The 24,030-nt window shown below is 40.4% G+C and overlaps 2 protein-coding genes across 5 annotated transcripts in view; one reads left to right on the top strand and one right to left on the bottom strand.

The window, feature by feature from the left end:
• Window positions 1-24,030, top strand: part of PTCD2 (pentatricopeptide repeat domain 2) — a 302,620-nt gene that overhangs the window by 179,386 nt on the left and 99,204 nt on the right. The window lies entirely within an intron of this gene.
• The window catches only part of MRPS27 (mitochondrial ribosomal protein S27), a 103,887-nt gene that overhangs the window by 12,375 nt on the left and 67,482 nt on the right, over window positions 1-24,030 (bottom strand). For 2 of the 4 annotated variants that reach the window (XM_061393303.1, XM_061393304.1), the window contains 4 exons: window positions 18,078-18,251; window positions 10,035-10,149; window positions 4,594-4,672; window positions 230-345 (listed from right to left, as the gene is read on the bottom strand). In XM_061393303.1, the coding sequence (XP_061249287.1) occupies window positions 230-345; window positions 4,594-4,672; window positions 10,035-10,149; window positions 18,078-18,251 (484 nt within the window). The remainder of the gene's footprint in view (window positions 1-229; window positions 346-4,593; window positions 4,673-10,034; window positions 10,150-18,077; window positions 18,252-24,030) is intronic. The other 2 variants (XM_061393305.1, XM_061393306.1) reach the window with 1 other exon arrangement.

The following is a 24,030-nucleotide window of genomic DNA, read 5'->3' as shown; positions in this document are numbered from 1 at the left end:
TGAGATTCTTCCAAGCAGAAGAACGTTCAATTCCACTTTGTTAGAACCCAGGACCTAAAATGTATGGGTGAACACTCATTCCTGGTCGTGCAGGGTCACAGGGCTTCACAGCAGGTATCTTTTCCCAGATGCTGAGGGCAGGGCTTTCTTCTGGCCCCCACATCCCTACTGAGCAGCTGCTGCTTGCTTCTCTAAGGCTCTTAGTACTGTTTCAATACAGGTCACTTACACTGAAGTCTGTCTTCTTTGCCAGGCACTGGTATAGAACATAGAGGGAGAGAAGCTGGGTGGAAGGAACTTCGAAAGCTTCTTGCATCATGATCTCAAAAACCACGGATAAGGCATCTGACAAGAAGATCAATGCAAAAATTAGCAAATTAGGTAACATCATCAAATCTGTATTTAACTATGCATGCATGCATGCTAAGTCACTTTAACTGTGTCCAACTCTTTGTGACCCTATGGACTATAGTCCGCCAGGCTCCTCTGTCCATGGCGTTCTCCAGGCAAAATACTCTCCAGGACGGTTTTCATCCCCTCCTCCAGGGGATCTTCTTGACCTAGGGATCAAACCCACGTCTCTAATGTCTCCTGCGTTGGCAGGTGGGTTCTTTACCACTAGCACCACCATAAGCACTCAAAAAGTGAGGCATGATAGAAAAATACAAAGAATCATGAAGTTAAACATGGGCTGTGGTCCTAGTTCTTCTGTAAAGCAGGTCTTTCCCCTGTCTTTAGCTTCTATTGTACATACTGCTAGGTAGTAAATCAGGTGCTACTGTGCTGTTGTTCTCAAGGACACAGAATAAACCACTTGATTTCTCAGTATCACCTTCATGATGATAAAATACCATTTGTTCCATAGATTCCACAAGATTGTTGGACAGTCCAACAACATAATACATATGAAAATGCCTCATAAACTGTGAAGCAAATTTAAGGCAGCATGTCCACCAGCTGGAAGAGTTAAGGCATACAGAAAGGAGGCAAGTATATTTTCCAGGTCACCCTGGTAAGAAGAGATGGAGAGGGCTGGGCGGAATGCCCCACTGTATGTTCTGGAACCTTCTTTCTGTTTTGGGAAAAAAGGACGAATGCTAAAGGTAATTTTAAATCCTAGGTATTACTTCAAAGACAGAAAACTGATGACTACGAAAAGGACAATCAGCTTCAATTTAAAAGAGTTGAAAGAATGGAAAGGAAATACATATTCATAACTTGTAAGTCCCTGAGTTTAACACAGAAGATTCTTGTTTCCACATGAATGCTGATCACAGACCAGATCTTCAGCAAGATCTGATTTATTTCCCCTCAATATTCCACAACATAAGCGGAAGCCAAGAAAATCAAGTTCAAATAATTTCTTTCCCTTATTATTTGTTGTTAAATCAGAGATGTTAACATTGGTTTAAAATACAGTGCCTGCATATAATGTTTTGAATAACAGCTGCTCTTTTAAACGGTTTTTGCATATACTCATAATTATAAGAGTTAGCACTCATTTGTAGCTATTGCTAGCCAGCTGGTTTTCTATGTGTTGTCATGGTTCTAAATGAGGTCAAATGCAAGAACTTCTATATTCTTTTTGTAAATGGGTAAACTGAAATGGACAGGCAGACCAGGGAGGAGTCACCCAGTAAGTCAGTAGCAAAAAAGCGCCTGAAAGAGACATAAACAAACAGTCCCCTACCCTACCAACAAACCAGTATTTTAAAAGAACAAGTTAAAGCTAAAAATATAGTTCAGAAAAATGTTTTGCCAACTGTTTAATACTGAATTCAAAATTACACATGAATAAATAAAATTCATCTCTAATTTATATTCATTTCAGTCAGCTTGGGAAGTGAAATTAGACTGACCTATATAAGATTTCCTGTTCATCCATAATTATTTATGTACTTTGATATTTCCTATTTTAACAACAAAAGTATAATATTTTCTAATTTCTTGCCATAAACAACAATAATTTTCATCAGAAGTTTATTTACAAAAATTCTCAACATCATTTACTCTGAATTTAGGGGGGAACCCCCAAACTCCTTTTACCCTTCCAACATTTCCTTTAACAAGAGAGAAGAGAGAAAACTGCTACTACATAATTTTCCAGTGATAAACTAGTAAGAATTTTAAAATGTGATGTTCACAGAGAATGGAAGATGAAACATGCAAAAGAGAATTATCTTTTAAAAATTATCTTTAATTTTAGTTCAATTTAGGAAATGCATGTTTAAAATGGAATGAAAATGGACAAGGGACAATAAGCATTAAAAAAAATAATGTACAGCAAATATTTTTAGGCAGTCAACAGCTCCAAGTCTTATGAGAGAGAAGAGAAAGCAGAGAGGTCCTGGGTGCCCAGCCTAACCACTGCATCCCGATGCAATGGAAAAGGCTGAGGGTGAGGGATGTAACTCAATGACAGGAATCAAGGCGTCAAAAAGGAAAAATGACCACCAGTCCATATCCGTGTTTCCGAGGTAGTGACTACCATAACACAGGTAAAGCTCAGAACCAAGCTTGAGGATGAGATGGTGGAAGGGGAAGCCAGGGTGTATCTTTACACAATGGCACAGCCTCCTCTTTCCTTCTTCCCTGTCTGTGTAGCTAAGAGCACAAGTGTGCTGTACCACCCTTCCCCGTCCATGGAGACTGGCAGGGCTCCACCTGACTGCTCTGTAGGGTCTGCCACAATCCCCCTCTTTCCTTGGTCCCCCCCTTATTGTAGATGAAGGTAAGAGCCACTTCAGGTTAGTTCCACGGAGCCACAAGATTTTGGGGGTAAAGAAAACTCAAGAGATCACCGATGCACTTTGTCGTCATTATTGTTCAGTCGCTAAGTCCTGTCTGACTCTCTGTAACTTCATGGACTACAGCACACCAGACTTCCCTGTCCTTCATCTCCATCTCCTAGAGCTTGTTCAAGCTCATGTCCAGTGAGTTGATGATGCTATCTAACCATCTCATCCTCCGTCTCCCTCTTCTCCTCCTGCCCTCGACCTTTCCCAGCATCAAGGTCTTTTCCAATGAGTCGGCTCTTTGGATCAGGAGGCCAAAGTATTGGAGCTTCAGCATCAGTCCTTCCAATGAATATTCAGGGTTGAGCCCTTTAGGATTGACTGGCTTGATCTCCTTGCAGTCCAAGGGACTCTCAAGACTCTTCTGCAGCACCACAATTCAAAAGCATCCATTCTTCAGGGCGTAGCCTTCTTTACGGTCTAACTCTCACATCCATACATGACTACTGGAAAAACCGTAACTTTGACTAGATGGACCTTTATCGGCAAAGTGATGTCTCTGCTTTTTAATATGCTGTCTAGGTTTGTCAGAGCTTTTCTTCCAAGGAGCAAGCATCTTTCAATGTCATGGCTGCAGTCATCATCTGCAGTGATTTTAGAGCCCTAGAAAATAAAATCTGTCACTGTTCCCACTTTTTCCTCATTTATTTGCCATGGAGTGATGGGACTAGATCCCATGATCTTAGTTTTTTGAATGTTGAATTTTAAGCCAGCTTTTTCACTTTCATCAAAAGGCTCTTTAGTTCCTCTTCACTTTCTGCCATCCATTAGGGTGGTATCATCTGTATATCTAAAGTTGTTGGTATTTCTCCCAGCAATCTTGATTCCAGCTTGTGATACATCTAGCCCAGCATTTCGTACGATGTACTCTGCATATAAACTATATTTAACTTATATAGCAGGGTGACAATACACAGCCTTGTCATACTCCTTTTCCAATTTGGAACCAGTCTGTTGTTCCATGTCCAGTTCTAACTGTTGCGTTTTGACCTGCATATAGCCTTCTTAGGAGACAGGTAAGGTGGTCTGGTATTCCCATCTCTTGAAGAATTTTCCACAGTTTGTTGTGATCCACACAGTCAAAAGCTTTAGCGTAGTCAATGAACAGAAATATGTTTCTCTGGGATTCCCTTGCTTTTCCTATTATCCAACAGACGTTGGGAATTTGATCCCTGGTCCCTCTGCCTTTCTAAATCCAGCTTGGACATCTGGAAGTTCTTGATTCATATACTGCTGAAGCCTAGCTGGAAGGATTTTGAGCATGATCTTGCTAGCATGTGAAATGAGCACAACTGTATGGCAGTTTGAACACTGCACTTACGTCAGAGACAGGGAAACAAAAGCCTATGGAGGTAAAATGACTTCCCTTCATAGTGAGCATGCTACTCTCTCCAGTATAAGATTTTATGCTTATACACTTCACATGCTGTAACAACTGTGATGTAAGTAAAACAAAGTTAGCAAATTGTGCTTAAAACAAAGTCAAGCTAACAGCTGAATTAATATAACCTTAACTAGCTGTGGAAGCTCAGGGAGCTTTATTGCATTAACTAAATTCACTGTCCTTTGCCCAAAGAGACATGAAGAAATAAATTTGAGAAACTCAGAGGAAAGAAGATCTGGATAGGAGTCTCCTATTTGGCCACCCGATAAGGTCAATCAACTGCACATCTATTTCTGACTGAAAGAGTGATATACAGATGTCATTAAGAAATTAAAAAAAGGTAAAAGTGCCTATATTTACTTCCCTTTGGGAACGGTAGATCCATTATAAATGGACCTTGGTTTGATTTCATACCTTTGTAATTTTCTTTCTTTATGAAATGATCCATCAGTAAGTTAAATGTATAGTTATCTGGAAAAATACCATATTGGACCTGCAATGAAAATAAAAGTAAAATAAGAGAAAAAACTCATTAAGTTCAGTTTATAATATATGCCTATGTATTATTCAGGAAAAAAATTTGTTCCCATTAGCTTTAAAATATCTGACTATCATTTTACGGCATCTGTGACAGTGAAATAGAAGCTGTGACTCATGCAGCTTGGTAACTGGAACTGTTGGTCAGGGTGAGAAAGTTGTGAGTGGGTGTCTGATACAAGACAACTGATGTGAAAAATAAAGCTCAATTCTAACACCTCATCATAACTTAAAAAACCCTGAACCAAACCAAGAATATAAAAAAAACCACATTCCACTGGTTCAGTGATTCTTTTAAAAAAGTATGAATATCAACACAAAAATGGAATCCTAAGAGAAGGCACACATTAATCACACTATGCAGCATTTTCTGGTCCTTAGAGTGCTCTTCTCCCAACTTTATTAAAATATAATTCACATGTAACATTGTGTGATTTTAAGGTGTACAACATGATCATTTAACATGCATATATATTGCAAAATGATTACTACAATAAGGCTAGTTAACACATTCATTGCCTCACATAACGATCATCTTTTGGTGGCAGTGATGAGAATATTTAAGATCTACTCTCTTGGCAACTTTCAAGAATATAATATAGTACTCTTAACTACAGTCATCACACTATACATTAGATCCTCAGAACTTACTCATCTTTGGAAGTTTGTATCCTTTGACCAACATCTCCCCATTTCCAGTCTCCCTCCCCAGACCCTGATATCCATTATTCTACACTGTTTCTATGAATTCTGCCTTTTCAGATTTCACACATAAGTGAGATCATGAGATATCTTTCTTTAAATGACTTATTCTACTTTGCATAATGCTCTTAAGGTTTGTTCCTTTTGAATGGCTAAATATCCCACTGTATGTGTATGTACAGGCTTCTCTGGTAGTTCAGATAGTAAAGAATCTGCCCGCAATGCAGGAGACCCAGGTTCACCCTGCCTCCCCACCCCACACACATTTCTTTATCCATTCACCTGTAAATGGACACTCAGGTTTCCATGGCTTGGCTGTTGTTAATAATGCTTCAGTGAACGTGGGGTTGCAGGTATCTCTTTGAGACAGTGATTTCACCTCCTTTGGATATATAACCAGAAGTGGATTTGCTGGATCATATGGTATTTCTATTTTTAATTTCTTGAGTGATCTCCATACTATTTCCCATACTGGCTGTACCCATTTACATTCCCACCAACAGTGCATAAGGGATCCCTTTTTGCCCTCTTCTTGCCGGCATCTGTTATCTCTTGTCTCTGAATTTTTAAAGACCCAAGAAACCTGAGATTTTAGTGCCTTCCTGTGTGATTTTCATGCACAATGAAGTCTGACTACTAATCATCTAAACTGTGGTTATATATTTATTTAAAATTCTTATCTCAGTAGGATTACCCACTCCCATCAACCACCAGAAACATCCAAGGAATTTTTTTTCCAATTACACTCATCCTCCTTGAGAAATTCTGATAATCCTAAATCCCAGTTGTCAGTCTCTGCTGAACTGAGTCACTATTACTAGCAGACTATACAGAATGCCTCAAATGTGCTGAAATACAAAAAAAAAAAAAAAAAAAAAGACGTTCAGAAGCTACTGTTTTAAAAGCTGCAGCCATGTTTAACTTGATCAAAGCAGTCATTCAATCTGCAATAATCCCTAAGGCAGGGTAAAAACAAAATATTTTAGAATGATAAATCATTAAAGCTGGAAGAAAAGAAACTTAGGAATCAACTGGTCAGTGATTCTCAATCCTGGCTGCAAAAATCAACATGTAAGCTTTAAAAAGACACCAGTGAGGTAGGAATGGGCAGAGCACAGAGGATCAGGGGGCAGGGGCTGGGGAGCGGGGCAGGGAAACTAGCCTATATGATACAATAATGGTAGACGTGGGTCATTATACCTTGTTCAAAGCCATGGAGTAAACGCTACTGTAAACACGGACTTTGGGTGATTTGTGTTTCAATGCAGGTTCATCACTGTAACAAACGGCTCACTTGGATGAGAAATGCTGATAATGGGGGAGGCACGTCCCCGCAAGTGCGGGGACAGGGAACATATGGAAAATTTCTGTACCTTCTGTTCAATTTTGCTGTGAAACTAAAATTGCTCTAAAAAAATAAAATCTAAAAAAAAAATTTTTTTAAACCAATTAAAAAAAATACCAATGCCTAGGTTCCAGAAAGACCAATTAAATTAGAATCCTGGGGGTGGAGAAAGCATCTATAATTTTTAAAAGCTTCTTACATGACTCTAATGGGCAGCCAAGTTGGAAATCACTGATTTGGTACACCTCACTTGACTTAGAGCTGAAAAACCTAAGACCCCAAAGAATAAACTTACTATTTGCCTAAAGTGAAAGTGTTAGTTCATCACTCGTGTATGACTCTCTGCGACCCTATGGACTGTAGCTCACCAGCCTCCTCGTCCATGGAATTCTCCAGGAAAGAATACTGCAGTGGGCAGCCATTCCCTTCTCCATGGGATCCTTCCCAATTCATGGATTGAACCCAGGTCTCCTGTACTTCAAGCAGATTCTTTACCATTTGAAATACCAGGGAACCCTATTTGCATAAAGTTAAGAACAACTGGTAGAATTTATGTTGTTATAGCTTGGTTCTTCTGACTCTGTCTGGTGTGTTTTTCACTAAAAGACTAGTAACAATAAAAAGTAAGATAGAAACAGTAGATTTATTAGTGAACCTGCTTATCTACTTTATCAAATTATAAGCTTCCCCAGGAAAAGGATAGGATGTTGCCCATTTTTGTGACAATGCCATACCCAACCCAACATCTCACACACAATCTGTCTGCAACGTGTATCAAGTTAAGCTGGTAACCAAGTAAGTCATAGGAACAAAAACTCCCAAAAACAAATTTAGTATTTCTTTTTGAGTTAAAAAACAGAAGGTTCAATGACACTACAGATATAATACAGTTCCAGAGAAATATTATTAAAGTCTTATTATGGGTCAAACCAGGATTGTGGCTTGAGATTCACAATAACAACGTTCTAACTTTTGTTCATTTTGTCCTTATTTCATACTAAGAGGGGAATGAAGAGTCAGCTGTTGGGTGAACATTCAGAAAGACCTAATTGTAGGGGCTTCTGGGGCTTGAGGGACTTAGGAAGACATGCTCTGAATAATCTAGGAAGTCTGTCTTTTCAAAAACGTGTAAGAGATATGAATGTTCCGGAGACTGTACTCTAGAAAAATGGTCATGTCTTTTACCCTAACGTCACCAAAGGAAACTAGGCAAAAACCCCAAGACTTAGGGATCAAGAATGAAACGACCACCAACAGAGTTTCTGTGATTGGATTACTTTTTCCTTTCACCTCTCCATTTTTAAATCACTATGCTTTGAAAAGCCACAGCTACAGGAATCTTTATTTTTAATGTGCTGATTAATTTATACCAGCTCCATTCTAAAAGATTCAGTTCAGTTCAGTTCAGTTCAGTCGCTCAGTCCTGTCCGAATCTTTGCAACCTCATGAATTGCAGCATGCCAGGCCTCCCTGTCCATCACCAAACTCCCGGAGTTCACTCAGACTCATGTCCATCGAGTCAGTGATGCCATCCAGCCATCTTATCCTCTGTCATCCCATTCTCCTCCTGCCCCCAATCCCTCCCAGCATCAGAATCTTTTCCAATCAGTCAACTCTTTGCATGAGGTGGCCAAAGTACTGGAGTTTCAGCCTTAGCATCATTCCTTCCAAAGAACACCCAGGACTGATCTCCTTTAGAATGGACTGGCTGGATCTCCTTGCAGTCCAAGGGACTCTCAAGAGTCTTCTCCAACACCACAGTTCAAAAGCATCAATTCTTCGGCGCTCAGCTTTCTTCACAGTCCAACTCTCACATCCATACATGACCACAGGAAAAACCATAGCCTTGACTAGACGGACCTTTGTTGGCAAAGTAATGTCTCTGCTTTTGAATATGCTATCTAGGTTGGTCATAACTTTCCTTCCAAGGAGTAAGCGCCTTTTAATTTCATGGCTGCAGTCACCATCTGCAGTGATTTTGGAGCCCAGAAAAATAAAGTCTGACACTGTTTCCACTCTTTCCCCATCTATTTCCCATGAAGTGATGGGACCAGACGCCATGATCTTTGTTTTCTGAATACTGATTGAGCTTTAAGCCAACTTTTTCACTCTCCTCTTTCACTTTCATCAAGAGACTTTTTAGTTCCTCTTCACTTTCTGCCTTAAGTGTGGTGTCATCTGCATATCTGAGGTTATTGATATTTCTCCCGGCAATCTTGATTCCAGCTTGTGCTTCTTCCAGCTCAGCGTTTCTCATGATGTACTCTGCATATAGGTTAAATAAGCAGGGTGACAATATACAGCCTTGACGTACTCCTTTTCCTATTTGGAACCAGTCTGTTGTTCCATGTCCAATTCTAACGGTTGCTTCCTGACCTGCATATAGGTTTCTCAAGAGGCAGGTCAGTTGCTCTGGTATTCCCATCTCTTTCAGAATTGTCCACAGTTTATTGTGATCCACACAGTCAAGGACTTTGGGATAGTCAATAAAGCAGAAATAGATGTTTTTCTGGAACTCTCTTGCTTTTCTATGATCCAGCGGATGTTGGCAATTTGATCTCTGGTTCCTCTGCCTTTTCTAAAACCAGTTTGAACATCTGGAAGTTCATGGTTCAGGCATTGCTGAAGCCTGGCTTGGAGAATTTTGAGCATTACTTTACTAGCGTGTGAGATGAGTGCAACTGTGCGGTAGTTTGAGCATTCTTTGGCATTGCCTTTCTTTGGGATTGGAATGAAAACTGACCTTTTCCAGTCCTGTGGCCACTGCTGAGTGTTCCAGATTTGCTGGCATATTGAGTGCAGCACTTTCACAGAGTCATCTTTCAGGATTTGAAATAGCTCAACTGGAATTCCATCACCTCCACTAGCTTTGTTCGTAGTGATGCTTCCTAAGGCCCACTTCACTTCACATTCCAGGATGTCTGGCTCTAGGTGAATGATCACACCACCGTGATTATCTTGGTCATGAAGATCTTTTTGTACAGTTCTTCTGTGTATTCTTGCCACCTCTTCTTAATATCTTCTGCTTCTGTTAGGTCCATACCATTTCTGTCCTTTATCGAGCCCATCTTTGCATGAAATGTTCCCTTGGTATCTCTAATTTTCTTGAAGAGATCTCTAGTCTTTCCCATTCTGTTATCTGAGGGCAAATAAATTTAAAAGCTATTTCTTGTACTATTCTCTGCTGTACTGTAATGGAACATGTAATGGTACAGGCACCATCTTGCCTAAACTGAGGAGAATAAGCTGCAAATGCCAGCAAACCACTCACCTTATTTACAAGGGTATATAAGGCTTTGTCTTGTGCACCGTATTTCAGACACTGCCTAATCCAGGTGTGGATAGTCCAATTTCTCAAGTACCAGCAGTTGGGACTGTGCCGAAATCTAAATAAAACACAAGAAGAGAAAAAACTGGCTTTAACTCTTAGATGTCAATGCCAAATCCATATTCCATCAGCAGGTCCCCCTCTGAGGAATTTACAGATGATCATTAAAGTCAGGAAGGCCAACAACTAATAAAACTTGAGGATAAAACTCATTAACATCTGAAATGGGAAAGAGAAGGCAAAATAACAGTAACAAAAATATTATAAAAATTTTACTCCTTATTTATATTCCCTAATTCAACATCTTGTTTTAATATGAGATTTATGAAAAATGATTTCAGGAATATGCTCTACTAGAAGACAGATATGGAAGCTCATTGGAAAAGGAAATGGTAACCCACTCGAGTATTCTTGCCTGGAGAATCCCATCGACTGAGGAGCCTGGTGGGCTGTGGTCGGTCCGCGGGGTCACAGACAGTCGGACACAACTGTGTGACTGAATAACAACAACAATGGAAGCTCATACTTTATAGAGGTTTAAAACAGATGAAGTAAAAAATGAAAACTATAACAGCGCAGCAATTTTAGAGGAAAATCAGCTGTGAGTTACATTGCTATTTCTTGATGCACTTAGGGGAGATTGGGACACTCTTCAGTGAATTGAAAGGGAAAAAAAAAAAGAAAAAAAAAAAACGAGCAAAATTTAGCATTCAGGCCCTCCAGGACCCACAGTCATTCTGACTTTCATACAGCTCCATTCCAGGGCTTCGGTCTACCTCCTCTTGCTTCCTGCTGCTCCCCACATGGTTTTTAAAGGCCTAAGCTGTCCAAGCTGAGGTGTATACAGTACCAGTATTCCCACAAAGGAATGGAACTTGGAAGGGAATTCAAATGCTAGTCTTGCCACGAGTTGGCACGCATTGGCTGGAGCAGCTTTTGCTTGCTCCTAGGGCCTGTGCCATGAGGCTGAGTGACAGGAGGAGAGGGGCGACGGGCGTGAGGAGGCCACGTAAAGGGCGGTGCTGTCCTCTAGCTGCTTATCTGTTTTCACCTGGACGGTTCCTCAAACATCATCTCATGTCAGCTCAAGTCTGCACCTTTTCTTTGAACCTTCAGGAAGTGGAAGCAGGTCAATCTCTGGACCCCACAAAACTAAAAAAGTAAATTTGTCTTCTTATTGTAAAAACAAAAGGCAAGACAAAAACTTAAAGTGAAAGAATTTTATGCCGTATTTGAGAGTTGGGGCTACAGGCTAATACTGGGGGTTTTCAGAGGCCAGTTATTCAATCTGCCACCTGCTATTTCCTGCCATCTGGTATTGGGATAGTTCCCTGCTGACTAGATTTTCTGCCAAAGTAAAAGCTGAGAGAAAGAGAGCAAGTGAGAAGTAGTACTTAATTTTGGCTGTTTATTAGTGATCTGTTGAGAGATTTGACAAAAATAAGATTTGAAGATATTCTTTAGATTTAGTCATGCACCCCTGTCTAGTCTTTTGAATGCTTTTCATTTGGCTGGAAAAAGTTTTTCTCACTGGATCTTTCCTTACAGAATTAACCCCTTTAAAAGCAGAGAGATAGAAATATGTCAAATTATGTTTAAGATGAGAGTGACCTGGCCAGAGAAAAGCCATTGTATAAGTGCCCTAGATACAGTCTAATGAGATCCTCTGCATAGAAATGAAAACATATCTTTTAGTATTTCACGCTTTCCCTCACATTTTAAAATCAGTAGCTGAGCTAATTGAGCTTCCTTCCTTGTAACTCTGAAAAATCTGAGATTTTAAGTGTAACAACCAATTAAAAGTTAATTTTATTATTATTATAATTTTTAAAGTCAAGTGAAATACCAGCTGTATTGCCTAAAGATGGGGATGCTTCCTTGGTAGCCTGAAGGCTTCCTGGACAGCAACCAGGGGGGCGGGGATCACTGCCTTGCTCAACACTGATTCCTTGGTCCTTGACACAATTTGTGGCCCATGATAGGTTTTTAACAAATAACAAAAGAGTTTTAATCAACACTGATCATTATGCTAACTTCTATGGTCTATTTTAGAATTATAAATTCCCTGTTTGGGCATTTATAATCTCATTACAAAAATAATGCCTCAGGAAGCATCACTACAAACAAAGCTAGTAGAGGTGATGGAATCCCAGTTGAGCTATTTCAAATCCTAAAAGATGATGCTGTGAAAGTGCTGCACTCAATATGCCAGCAAATTTGGAAAACTCAGCAGTGGCCACAGGCCTAGATAAGGTCAGTTTTCATTCCAATCCCAAAGAAAGGCAATGCCAAAGAATGTTCAAACTACCGCACAATTGCACTCATCTCACACAGTAGCAAAGTAATGCTCAAAATTCTCCAAGCTAGGTTCAACAGTACATGAACTGAAAACTTCCAGATGTTGAAGCTGGATTTAGAAAAGGCAGAGGAACCAGAGATCAAACTGCCAACATCCTTTGGATCATTGAAAAAGAGAGTTCCAGAAAAACATCTACTTCTGCTTTACTGATTACGCCAAAGCCTTTGGACTGTGTGGATCACAACAAACTGTGGAAAATTCTTCAAGAGATGGGAATACCAGACCACCTTACTCATCTCCTGGAAAAACTGTATGCAGGTCAAAACGCAACAGTTAGAACTGGACATGGAACAACAGACTGGTTCCAAATTGGGAAAGGAGTACCTCAAGGCTGTATACTGTCACCCTGCTTATTTAACGTATATGCAAAGTACATCATGCGAAATGCAGGCTGGATGAAGCACAAGCTGCAATCAAGACTGTCGGGAGAAATATCAATAACCTCAGATATAGAGATGACACCACCCTTAAGGCAGAAAGTGAAGAAGAACTAAAGAGCCTCTTGATGGTGAAAGAAAAGAGTGAAAAAGCTGGCTTAAAACTCAACATTCAGAAAAAACTAAGATCATGGGATCCGGTCCCATCACTCCATGACAAACAGATGTGGAAACAATGGAAACAGTGACAGACTTTATTTTCTTGGGCTCCAGAATCACCACAGATGCTTGCTCCTTGGAAGAAAAGCTATGACAAAACTGGAGAGCATATTAAAAAGCAGAGACATTACTTTGCCAACAAAGGGCTGTCTAGTCAAAGCTATGGTTTTTCCAGTAGTTATGTATAGATGTGAATTGGACCATGGCTACGACCTATAGAATGGATGCTTTTGAACTGTGGTGTTGGAGAAGAGTCTTGAAAGTCCCTTGGACTGTAAGGAGATCCAACCAGTCAATCCTAAAGGACTCAACCCTGAATATTCAACGGAAGGACTGATGCTGAAGCTCCAATACTCTGAAGTATGCAAAAAGCTGACTCATTAGAAAAGGCCCTGATGCTGGGAAAGATTGAGGGCAGGAGGAGAAGGGGATGACAGAGGATGAGATGGTTGGATGGCATCATCGACTCAATGGACATGGGTTTGGGTGGACTCTGGGAGTTGGTGATGGACAGGGAGGCCTGGTGTGCTGCGGTTCATGGGGTCACAAAGAGTCGGACTGAGCAACTGAACAACAGCAACAAAAATAACATATTGGGTTGGCAAAAGAAAGTTTGTTCAGGTTTTTCTGTACCATCTTTCACATTAATCCAAATGAACTTTTTGGCCAACCCCATATAAACCAGTTTAACAATAAAACAAGGGGCGGGGACATGATGAATGCTAAAGATGGAAAGGGTGCTGCTAGATGTTATAGATGTTTTTGATAATAGTGGTTGCTAGGTTTAGTCTATTTTTCCTTCAAAAACAAAAAGTTGTCAATTACCTCCTTCACCCAAGACTGTTTAAATCTCATTTAAATCTAATCTTCTGCTTTAGGTTGTCTCCATTGACCACTAAAGTTATTTCTTTTCTTTCTGATGGACTTTAAAATAAGAGCACCATGACCATACCCAACCAAACACCCTTTTCTTTTATTCACGATCAGCAGACCATTTTCAGGCTTTGAAAGAGTACCAAAGATCGACAGGATCTAGTACAGACCTTTAAAGCTGAGATGAAAATTTGTGTACAGCCTTTCGCTAACCTTCTGAGGCTAACTTTTAACACATGGAGAAACAGAGAAGTCTTTTCTTCTCAAATCTTTTGTCACACTTTACTTCTTAGAAGCCTAAAGGCAAAGTTACTCAAGACCTCACATAGCTAATATAATCATCTCCTTTTGGAAGGTGTGTCAACCGGCTCACATGGGTCTTCACTAAGCCAACTCCCTTTCCCATCCTGGAGCCCAGCTACTTGGTGTGATCTCTGCTCTGTGAGTCCTAATAATCCAGACAGCCGTGACCAGGGCATTTTCAACTAAGTGACAACATGAAATCAATTTAGGAGTAAGAAGCAAACATATATTACATTAGGCACACACATATTATGACATACGCTGCTCAAAGTGCCATTCCTACATTTCCTAGCCAGGCAACAAGTAAACTCCTTTTAAGTCCTCATCAGCATTTAAAAAAAAAAAAAAAAAAGCACACAACTTATCTAACCGTCTAGAATACAAACCACTCAGAGCACTGAGATGGGTCCAACTTTGGATGGTGAGTTTAAGAATTCTCTGTCAGTGACTCTTTAAGCAGTTCAGACAGAAACACTCAGGCTCTTTTCAGACCTGCCAGTGGTAATACGATAGCCAGGTAAGTCTCTGGAATGGGTACTCGCCTGGAACGACTCTGCGAACTGCCGGGCCAGCATGCTCCCTTTCAGCCAAGGGAAAGGCAAAGAGACAAGAACACAACTAACACATTGATTTTCCAAACTGCCTGCAAACAGACTGGCTTTTGTTCTTGCCTGGTGGGACCACCAGCCTGGCAGATTACAGGCAGCCACTGTAGGAGTCCCCTCTGTGCCCCATGCCATCAGCTGTTTGCTCACCTCGACAGAAGCTTTATTATTGTCCACGCCAGCAGGCTGCCAAGCTAGGCAAACCGTGTGAGTGTGGAAAAGATAAAGAGATGCAACCCAAATAACCCCAACAAGGCTTGTGCTCACAAACACAAGAGACCTTCTGAGCTTCCCAGTTATAAAACAGAAGCAGACTCGACAATTCTATGGATGTGAATATTTTCTTGGAAGCAAGAAGGGACACAAAGAAGGAGAAGGAGAGGATGAAGCGTGCTCCCAAGCTCTGGCTCTATTAGTTCCCAAAGCTGGTATCCTATGGCTGAAGAGACATCTGTCCACAGTGCTAAGCGGGATTTCCAGGTGAAGCCAGAACGTGCCCAGGCCAGTCAAACAGCAGGTAGTGAGAAGCTTCCTGTCCTCAAAAATCAAGCAACATTCTGGACTTTTCAGGGCATCTGCCATCACTACATCGCATTCAAGACTGATGTCACCAGGAAGGAAGGACAGCAGAGTCACACTGCATGCATGACATGGGGCAAAAGTCTTTGCTACCCTTTGAGATACCTTAGAAGGGGAGAGCAGTTCTGTAAGTGAAGTTGAGAGTGAAGAGAAACACACCAGACACTTATTATGATTTACATAGGAGGGACTTCACTTTTTGTACAAGTCACACTGGATTTCCTATGTGTAACCAATTTCATTATTAAAAAAAATGCCATAGACTGCCTTCTATGAGTTCAACTGAAGGTTACTGTTGTAGGCCTAAGTGGTGATGCACCTCAGCTCCTTCAGTATCACAGATAAAAGCGCTCCTGGCTTAGCAGGACTAATGCACAGATGCCAGAGCCTGGAGCTCCGCTGCCCCACCATTCAGCTGCAGCGCTGGCTCTTCCATATGAATGAGCAAGCTTTCCACAACATTTATCTGATTATGAGAGCCACCATCCTTAAACATACATATGCAGCTTTCCCTCCTCCCGAGTGAATTCTGTATCCTGTGGCAACAGGCTTTACAGATGGACACCTCAGCCCCTGAGCTGGGTAGACACGGAGATTTGGTGGTGGCGGGGGTGGGGTGGGGGTGGGGGTGAGGGCTGGCGTAAAAGGAGGACAGGAAGAACACCAGGAAGAAAACACAGCTGGTTCCAGGGCTTTCAGTGTAGACTGGAAATCTCATCAATGACGCAAAGTGTGTAACTATTGAAAGGTTTTGAGAGCTTCCCTGAACTAGAACCAACGCGCAAGACAGTGTCCTGTGACTATTCAAACCAGAATCTGATTCAATCATGGCCATCCACTTTCTAATTCTACTAGGATAATTACTTTCTTTTGCATCCTGATGGAAATCCTGCTTTCATCAATTATTAGTTGGCCTCAACTACCACAAATAAAACCAAGTTTTGATGCAATAGTTTTCTAATGACTATTATATCTTTGTCAAATGTTTGCAAGGTTAATAGAGGAGTCTAATATAGGAATTGATAACAGAGACGTCCATATTCTAGATTAAAACTACTTTCTTGCTTGAGATCCCAGATTCCTATTTTCATAAGGGAACTTCAGGCAATTTTAACTTTCAAAAAATGTCCTGACTATTCATGAAGTGATGCATCAAGAGCAAGAATCTCCTCCAAAACATTCCCCTGCCAAATGTTGAATCAGTTGGGACTTGTACATTTTCAATGAATTTATTATCTACCTCTGAGACAGATAAAAATGCCTTTTAAAAAAAGTTTTAACACTTTTTTAAGAAACAGGTTTATAGAGCTATAACATACAAACAGTAAAATTCACACTTTTCAGTGAATTTGTGACTTTTGACAAATGCATCCAGTTGCATAACCACCACCACAGTCACATTGTAAGAACAGTTTTATTACCCCGAAAAGTTCTTAATGCCTCGCTTAGAGTCAGCCTCTTTGGGGTTTGCTGGTTAATTTAGGCAAATTTTATATAGATACTTCCTAAAGAGTTATTAATTTCTGACCCTAGAGTTATTAATTTTATGAGGAAAAGCAATCCCTGTTAGTTTGTAATTTACATTCTGCCAATTTCCAAAACAGAATTTGAAAAAATTAAAACTCAGTGTACAAGTAGTTTCCTCTGAGTCCTATACACAGCCATTAGACAGCTGATATCCCTGTCTGCCACTCTAAAAAGTAAGTGGATTTTTGGTAGAGAATAACACAAGCATAGAATTTTACAAATGTGGAGTGCTAAATAAATGCAGCACAATAACACTTTTTTTAAAGTGAAGATGGATAACAGAGGGACTTGTTAGATATCAAAGTCGAAATCTAAATTTGTCAGACCCAGAGCTCAAAAACAAGGTCACCTGTATTTCACCCGATAATAATGAAATAACACTTCACGTTGAGAAACTACTCTAGGAGAAATACTCTATTTTCCACATCCATGCAAGGACAAATAGGACCTATATCCCCAAATTATTTTGTCTTCTCTCTGATCTGGCTGTTGTTTAGCCAGATTGACATCACTCAATATAAAAGACCTATTTCTCATTCACCAAGTAAATATTTAGCAAGTAGCTACACCGTACCACATGATTTGTATTTTATCCCTGCTGGTCCACCCAGTTTCCTCTAGTTTCAAACAATCTTAAAGATGACAGCTCTTCCTTTCTGATGTGCTTAGTTGCTCAGTCTGACGCTTTGCAACCCCACGGACTGCAGCCTGCCAGGCTCCTCTGTCCATGGGGATTCTCCAGGCAAGAATACGGGCGAGGGTTGCCATTCTTTCCTCCAGGGGATCTTCCCAACCCAGGGGTCGAACCCCTGTCTCCCACATTGCAGGCAGATTCTTTACTGACTGGGCCACCAGAGAAGCCCTTTCAGATACAGAAAGAGAAAACCTATAGCCTGACTATGCTTTGCTGCTCTTTCTCTCATGGTTTACAAAGCACAGGAGCCAGTCAGATGAAGCCAACTGCTCTTTGTCTGAAGCCTACTGTTTTTATCAGCCTCCAAAAGGTGATGAATATGGTTAACAGGTGAGGATTATTTGCAGGGAGAACTGGAAAAGAAAAAATTATTCACGGTGATTGCTGACGTGCCCTCCTGGCGAAGGTCCTAAAACCATTCAGTGTCTGTCTTTGTGGCCAACAACTGACCTGTCAGTGAGACTGCATCCAGAAGGGTCTGGTGGGGCTTCTCCAGCCACTTGCAAGCTGGACACACAGATTAGCTTCACGCCTGAGACGGTGGAGTGCGAGGTGAAGCTAAAGGCAGAGGGCCTTTCTCTCAGAACAGCAGGAAGCTGAAAAAATTGGATTTTGGATCCAGTCCTATTTATGAAAACACATAGAGTTGTGGGAACAGGCTTGAGTTGGACAGAGATATGGCAAGTATTTTTGGTTTTCAGTACGAAATCTATGAGCCAGTTTTAAAAAGATGTCAGCATTTCCTGATGTCTTCTAAAGTTCTGGCTAGGAACTTCAGACATAACTTTTGCAAAATAGTGAATAATACGATCACGAAAGACAGGAAAATCACATACATTAATTAACCACGGGTAGGCTGTGTATCTGAAGAGTGCTGAGGGAGGGGGAGGTGTGGAAGCAAAAGGAGGAAAACAAACAAAATATGGAATTTAGAATTTCTGGAGTATTCTAGGCTTAGTGAAGGTGTCAGGATTAAGTCTGCCACCAAAGAAATGAGCAGGCAGAGAGGCCTGGCCCAGGGGACGGTGCACACCAGCGTAAAAGCAGAAAAGAGTTAAGCTGATGTTGAGCAGATTTACACATCTTTTTGTGTGTGGGATTATGGATCTCTTCTGGGATATTTCTGATGGAAGAGAAGCTCAGCACTAATCAGGGTATCTTAAGAATCATATATATATATATATATATATATATATTTTAATAAAGAAAAGCATCTTAGTACTTTAAACATTTTGATTCTCTAACACATGGAAAAGTTGAATCTCAAAAGATTCTGTTTATAGGAAAAGGTAAGGCTGGATTTCCTTCCAGCTATACAACTCAAGTTCATAGCTAGATTCTATTTCTGTAGCTCTACGGACTTCAATATTAAACCTTTAAGCAAAGGCAGAGGACAAGTTTACTCTTTTTGTGTGTTCGACAACAGTAGGTGTTTGATGATTTAGCAATAGTGACTAGGCCTCTAGGATACCAATAATGTATGCTGAAACTCATAAGTAATATTTACATTTGAAACAATAATCCACATCTGGTTTTGAAGTATTATCCTGCCTATAAACAGATGAAGCCAGGAGGAAATACTGCCTTTTTATTTAAGGCAGGAGGAGTTCAGAGATGGCAGAGAAGTGGAATAAAATGTGGTCATTCTGGAAAGCCATCTACTCCTCACTTCTGCCCCCTGCTGTCTCCTTGCAATAAGTTCAGGGAACAGACAAGCTGATGGGAGATTGAAACCAAAAACAGGAGAGAGAGAGAGAGGGAGAGAAAGAGAAAAAGAGAGAGAGTGTGTGTGATTAATTGCTAAATCGTGTTCGACTCTACGACCCTGTGGACTGTAGCCCGCCAGGCTCCTCTGTCCATGGGATTTCCCGGGCAAGAATTCTAGAGTGGATTGCCATTTCTTTCTCTAGGGGATCTTCCTGACCCAGAGATCGAACCCATGTCTCCTGCATGGCAGGTGGATTCTTTACCACTGAGCCAACGGGGAAGCCCAAAACAGGAGTACACAGACTCAAAGACCTTCCCAAAATACCCTCCCCCAAAACAGGAGTACAAAGGCTCAAAGACCTTCCACACACACCCCAAAACAGGAGTACACAGACTCAAAGACCTTCCGAACACACATAAACACACACACCAAAACACGAGTACACAGGCTCAAGGAACTTCCCAACACACACACACACACACACGTTCTAAATAAAAAACTTAAGACTTCTCAAGATTGGAAGAGACTCTGAAAGCCATCTAGGCCAAGTAAATTGGGGATGGGGAAGTAAGGAAAGTTCATATAGAATTAGAGAATCTAGGCACCTTCAATACCCCCTGTTCACTGAATGATTTATTGAAAAGTCACTACTTATCAAGTCCTGTCCTGTGTAATGTGAATCTAGTCTAATTGCTCTACTTTATAGATGAGGAATCTTGGTGTCCAATGGGATGAAATGATTTTCCCAAGATAAGCCAGATAACTCCAGTTCTATAAACTAGGCTGTTTACTTACTATTCTTCCACTGCCTTTCAATTCTTTCATTTGTAGGACATCTTTCAGAAACATCTCTGCAGTGTGACAAGGGTCTCTAACCTACTAAAAAAATAAAATATTCAGGCTGTGAAACAGTTCTGGAACTGCCCCGAACCAGCTGTCTAACTTTGTAAAGTCACTCGATCCTTGGGGTTTCAGTTCTTATAATTGTAAGATGAAGAGACAGGATTATCTGGATTATGCATGAACTCACATGTCTGCAGGGGCTAGTCAGTTACTATCAATATAAGTCCATGAAGAATCGTGTAAGACAATATGTATAAAACTGCTTGTATTATTATCAAGCAAAGCAGCCTCCTAGCTGTACTGTTTTTGAAAACTGTATGGGCCAAGCAAAATACACTGGAACTCAACCAGGCCAGACCCCTGAAACTCCTTCCAGCTCTCATGTTATAATGACTGAAGAATATGCCTAATCCACTTGTTAAAACATCATACTGTATTTACACATCTCTATTAACTGGAGAAGTGGCCGTGATACAAATAAGTGAACAGAGACTCAAAGATATAAGCTTCCACTCAGCCCACACCTGACTCGACTCTACTCCGCTAGCCTCGTTCCCCTGCAGGTGAGTATCACTTCACTCAGCTCTGGCAGTGTACACAGATTATGAGGACTGCAGACCTTGCAGACTGGCATCTAAAATTTCAAGATGAAAGGATACAATCACTAAATTAAAGCCAAGGTCCTTAAAAGTAGATTTTAACCGGAGATCAAGTTTTGTAGGGTAATAAAAATTTCAGCATTGAGATTTTTTTACTCAAGGATTTTTTTTAATCAAACGAATACTTCATTGTATTCAATTTATATCTAAGAGTCAGCCATTCAAAGTAACTTTTCTATAAATCACAAATTGTTTCTGTATGTTGTTACTTCCTTTTACTCCTTAAATTATTGCTAAGCATCATAAACATACAAATAGTTCACCGCCATAACTTATTTTTGGTCTCAAACCCATGTTAAGTGGCAATTCTTTGAACAGATAGTTTTTCTCTTCAAAAAAGGGGGAGTGATTTGGGAGTGGTTACAAGGATATTAAGAAATTATTTGCCAGTTTCTGGAAACCTAAAAGAACACAATCACTTTTTGCAGCAAAAAAAAAAGGAAATTTGAAAATAGAAGTTTAGATTTGTTAGTCCAACTGTTTTCTGGAAGCCTTAATCTACCAATTATTAAAACACCTTTATTTATATATGAAGGGAAGAGAATAAAAGTGTCCCTTCTTTCTTGTGCTGCCAAACAATAAAAATCAGAATGACTGCATTTAAAAAGCATCTACTCTATTTAGCTCAAACTAGCACTCCCATGGAGAAGGAAATGGCAAGCCACTTCAGTGTTCTTGCCTGGAGAATCCCAGGGATGGGGGAGCCTGGTGGGATGCCATCTATGGGGCCGCACAGAGTCGGACACGACTGAAGCAACTTAGCAGCAGCAGCACTCCCATATATAAAACCAAACTTTTAAATAATGGAACATTTGAAATTGTACAAACACAATATACTAAGAAAATTCTTAGTATATAAGAATGACCAGATGCAACAAGATAACAATCATAAAAATGATTCCCAATTTTGAACAGGGAGAAGCTAATTTCTTGATAAAACTCCAAAAGCAAACCATCCATACAACCACCACACTGCAGTTAAACAAAAGCTCTTACGCTGGCCCACTAGGAGGGAATAAACAATCTGAACAACATCTTTTATTGCCTGGGAAAATTTTTTAAAACAACTCAAAGTGCCAGGAGAGAGCTGTCTCAATGCAACTGCAGACAGCTTTTCAAAGTCCCTCTGCTTCTCTAAGGATGAGTCATGAGAGGAGAGTGCATCTTGGCAAAGACAGTCTTTCCTCTGGTTCCACTCACTCCCCCTCTTATTAAAAAACAAACAAACAAAAAAAAACTTTGATGGATAACAGTTAAATAGATTCCAGACAGGCTTAACTGGAGAAGTTGAACATCAGGGAGGCAAAATATCATTGCAGAAGTCTCCACTGTTTGTCACTGTGAGCCACAGACTCGGGGATGCATCTCCCGCATCCTAAAAAGGGCTGGGTCCATTGATCATGTGCCAGATCGTGGCTGTTGTGCTTTGTGGGACAGAAGAGGGAAACAACCTAAGAAAATATCTTTGCTTCCTAGCTTCCTAAACGTCATTAGCTCATCTGCTGAACAATTACAGTGAGCTGGAAGGGGCGGGAGCCTGTCCTTTATGAGCACACATCAAATGCAAATTCACCTGCAGCAGCTGTAGGCGATGCATGGGGACATGGCTGCTACAGTGTGTGCAGCCTTCAGTGAACAGGCGCAGTTTTTCTTTCACTAACTTTTAAGCCAGCTTTTTCACTCTTCTCTTTGAGCCTCATCAAGAAGCTCTTTAGTTCTTCTTCACTTTATACCATTAGAGTGGTATCATCTGCATATCTGAGGTTGTTATTTCTCCCAGCAGTCTTGATTCCAGCTTGTGGCAAAAAGCAAGGGAGCTAGTTTAAAAAAAAATTTTTTTTTTTTAAGGAAAATAAGTAAGGAAAAATTGAGTGTTAAACTAGGGAGAATAGTTTCGCTACTGCACCTATATAGAACCACTTATTCCAACAGAATAGGGCATGTGGTGAGGGCAAAAATGCTCTCTTCTGCATATGATCATTCACCAGCCTACAAAGAACGGGGATGCTTGGCTGAGCACTGAGTGACAAAGATAAGCAAAGAGGCTTCTTGCCTTTAGAGAGGCTAGACTGGGATTACCAAAACCAAGCATCTTGTAAGCATCTAAAACAAGCATCAGAAGGCAATTTATAAGCATCATACTGCAATCCCTCATTTATATAACAATGACTACTTCATAACACATGGTACTCAATTTTCTGAAAATCACCTCTCAATAGAAAAGTAAATTCAATGTTTCTCTCCTCTTCCCAATAGTCTTTTTTGTTTTCTTTGGATATATTTTAAAAATAAAACATTACAGATATAAAGTTATACCCTCCTCTTTCCACTTTCCAGGGGAAGAAAGTTGGTGAACATCACTCTAGGGCATGCTTTTACACCTTTATTAACTAGGGGTGTGCCCTGTGCTGAGTACTTTAGGCTGCATATGCCTTTTAACTCTGTATTCAAGGGCCTGTCTGATAGAGAACTCAGCCAAACCACAGTAGTATGTCTGGTATTCTGGGAGCAAAAGGATAGGGACAGAAACAATAAAATTTCTGTTATCTGGGACGTGAGAGTGGCTCAGATACCACTTTACTGTGGAAACTAATCAGCAATGCCACCAGGAAAATCCCTGACAAGGTAGGTGACTGCTCTCTGTATTTGACTGGAGCCCAGCCCTGACTCTGACTCACTAAGAGTCAGTTTTGTCATTTGCAAAATAGAGGGGATAATGCCTTTATCACTGGTTTACTATGGAAATCAAAGGATAATTGGATTAAGTATGTTGACAACTTTTAATCCTTTTTGGAACCAAGCAGAGTAGAAATATGCACACAGCAAGAATTATTTTTGTCATAATCTACTTGATATAGCAGGTTATGCTCAAAATCCTTCAGGCTAGGCTTCAAGCAGTATGTAAACCAAGAACTTCCAGATGTACAAAAGCTGGATTTAGAAAAGGCAGCAGAACCAGAGATCAAAATCCCAACATTCGCTGGATCATAGAAATATTAAGGGAATTCCAGAAAAAATATCTACTTCTGCTTCACTGACTACGCTAGAGCCTTTGACTATGTGGATCACAACAAACTGTGGAAAATTCTTCAAGAGATGAGAATACCAGACCACCTAACCTGTCTCCGGAGAAACTGGTATGTGGGTAAAGAAGTAACAGTTAGAACCTTGCATGGAACAACTGACGGGTTGT

This window comes from Bos javanicus, chromosome 20 (genome assembly GCF_032452875.1).
Source record: "Bos javanicus breed banteng chromosome 20, ARS-OSU_banteng_1.0, whole genome shotgun sequence".
NCBI lineage: Eukaryota > Metazoa > Chordata > Mammalia > Artiodactyla > Bovidae > Bos > Bos javanicus.
This window is presented reverse-complemented; position numbering and strand designations above follow the sequence as displayed.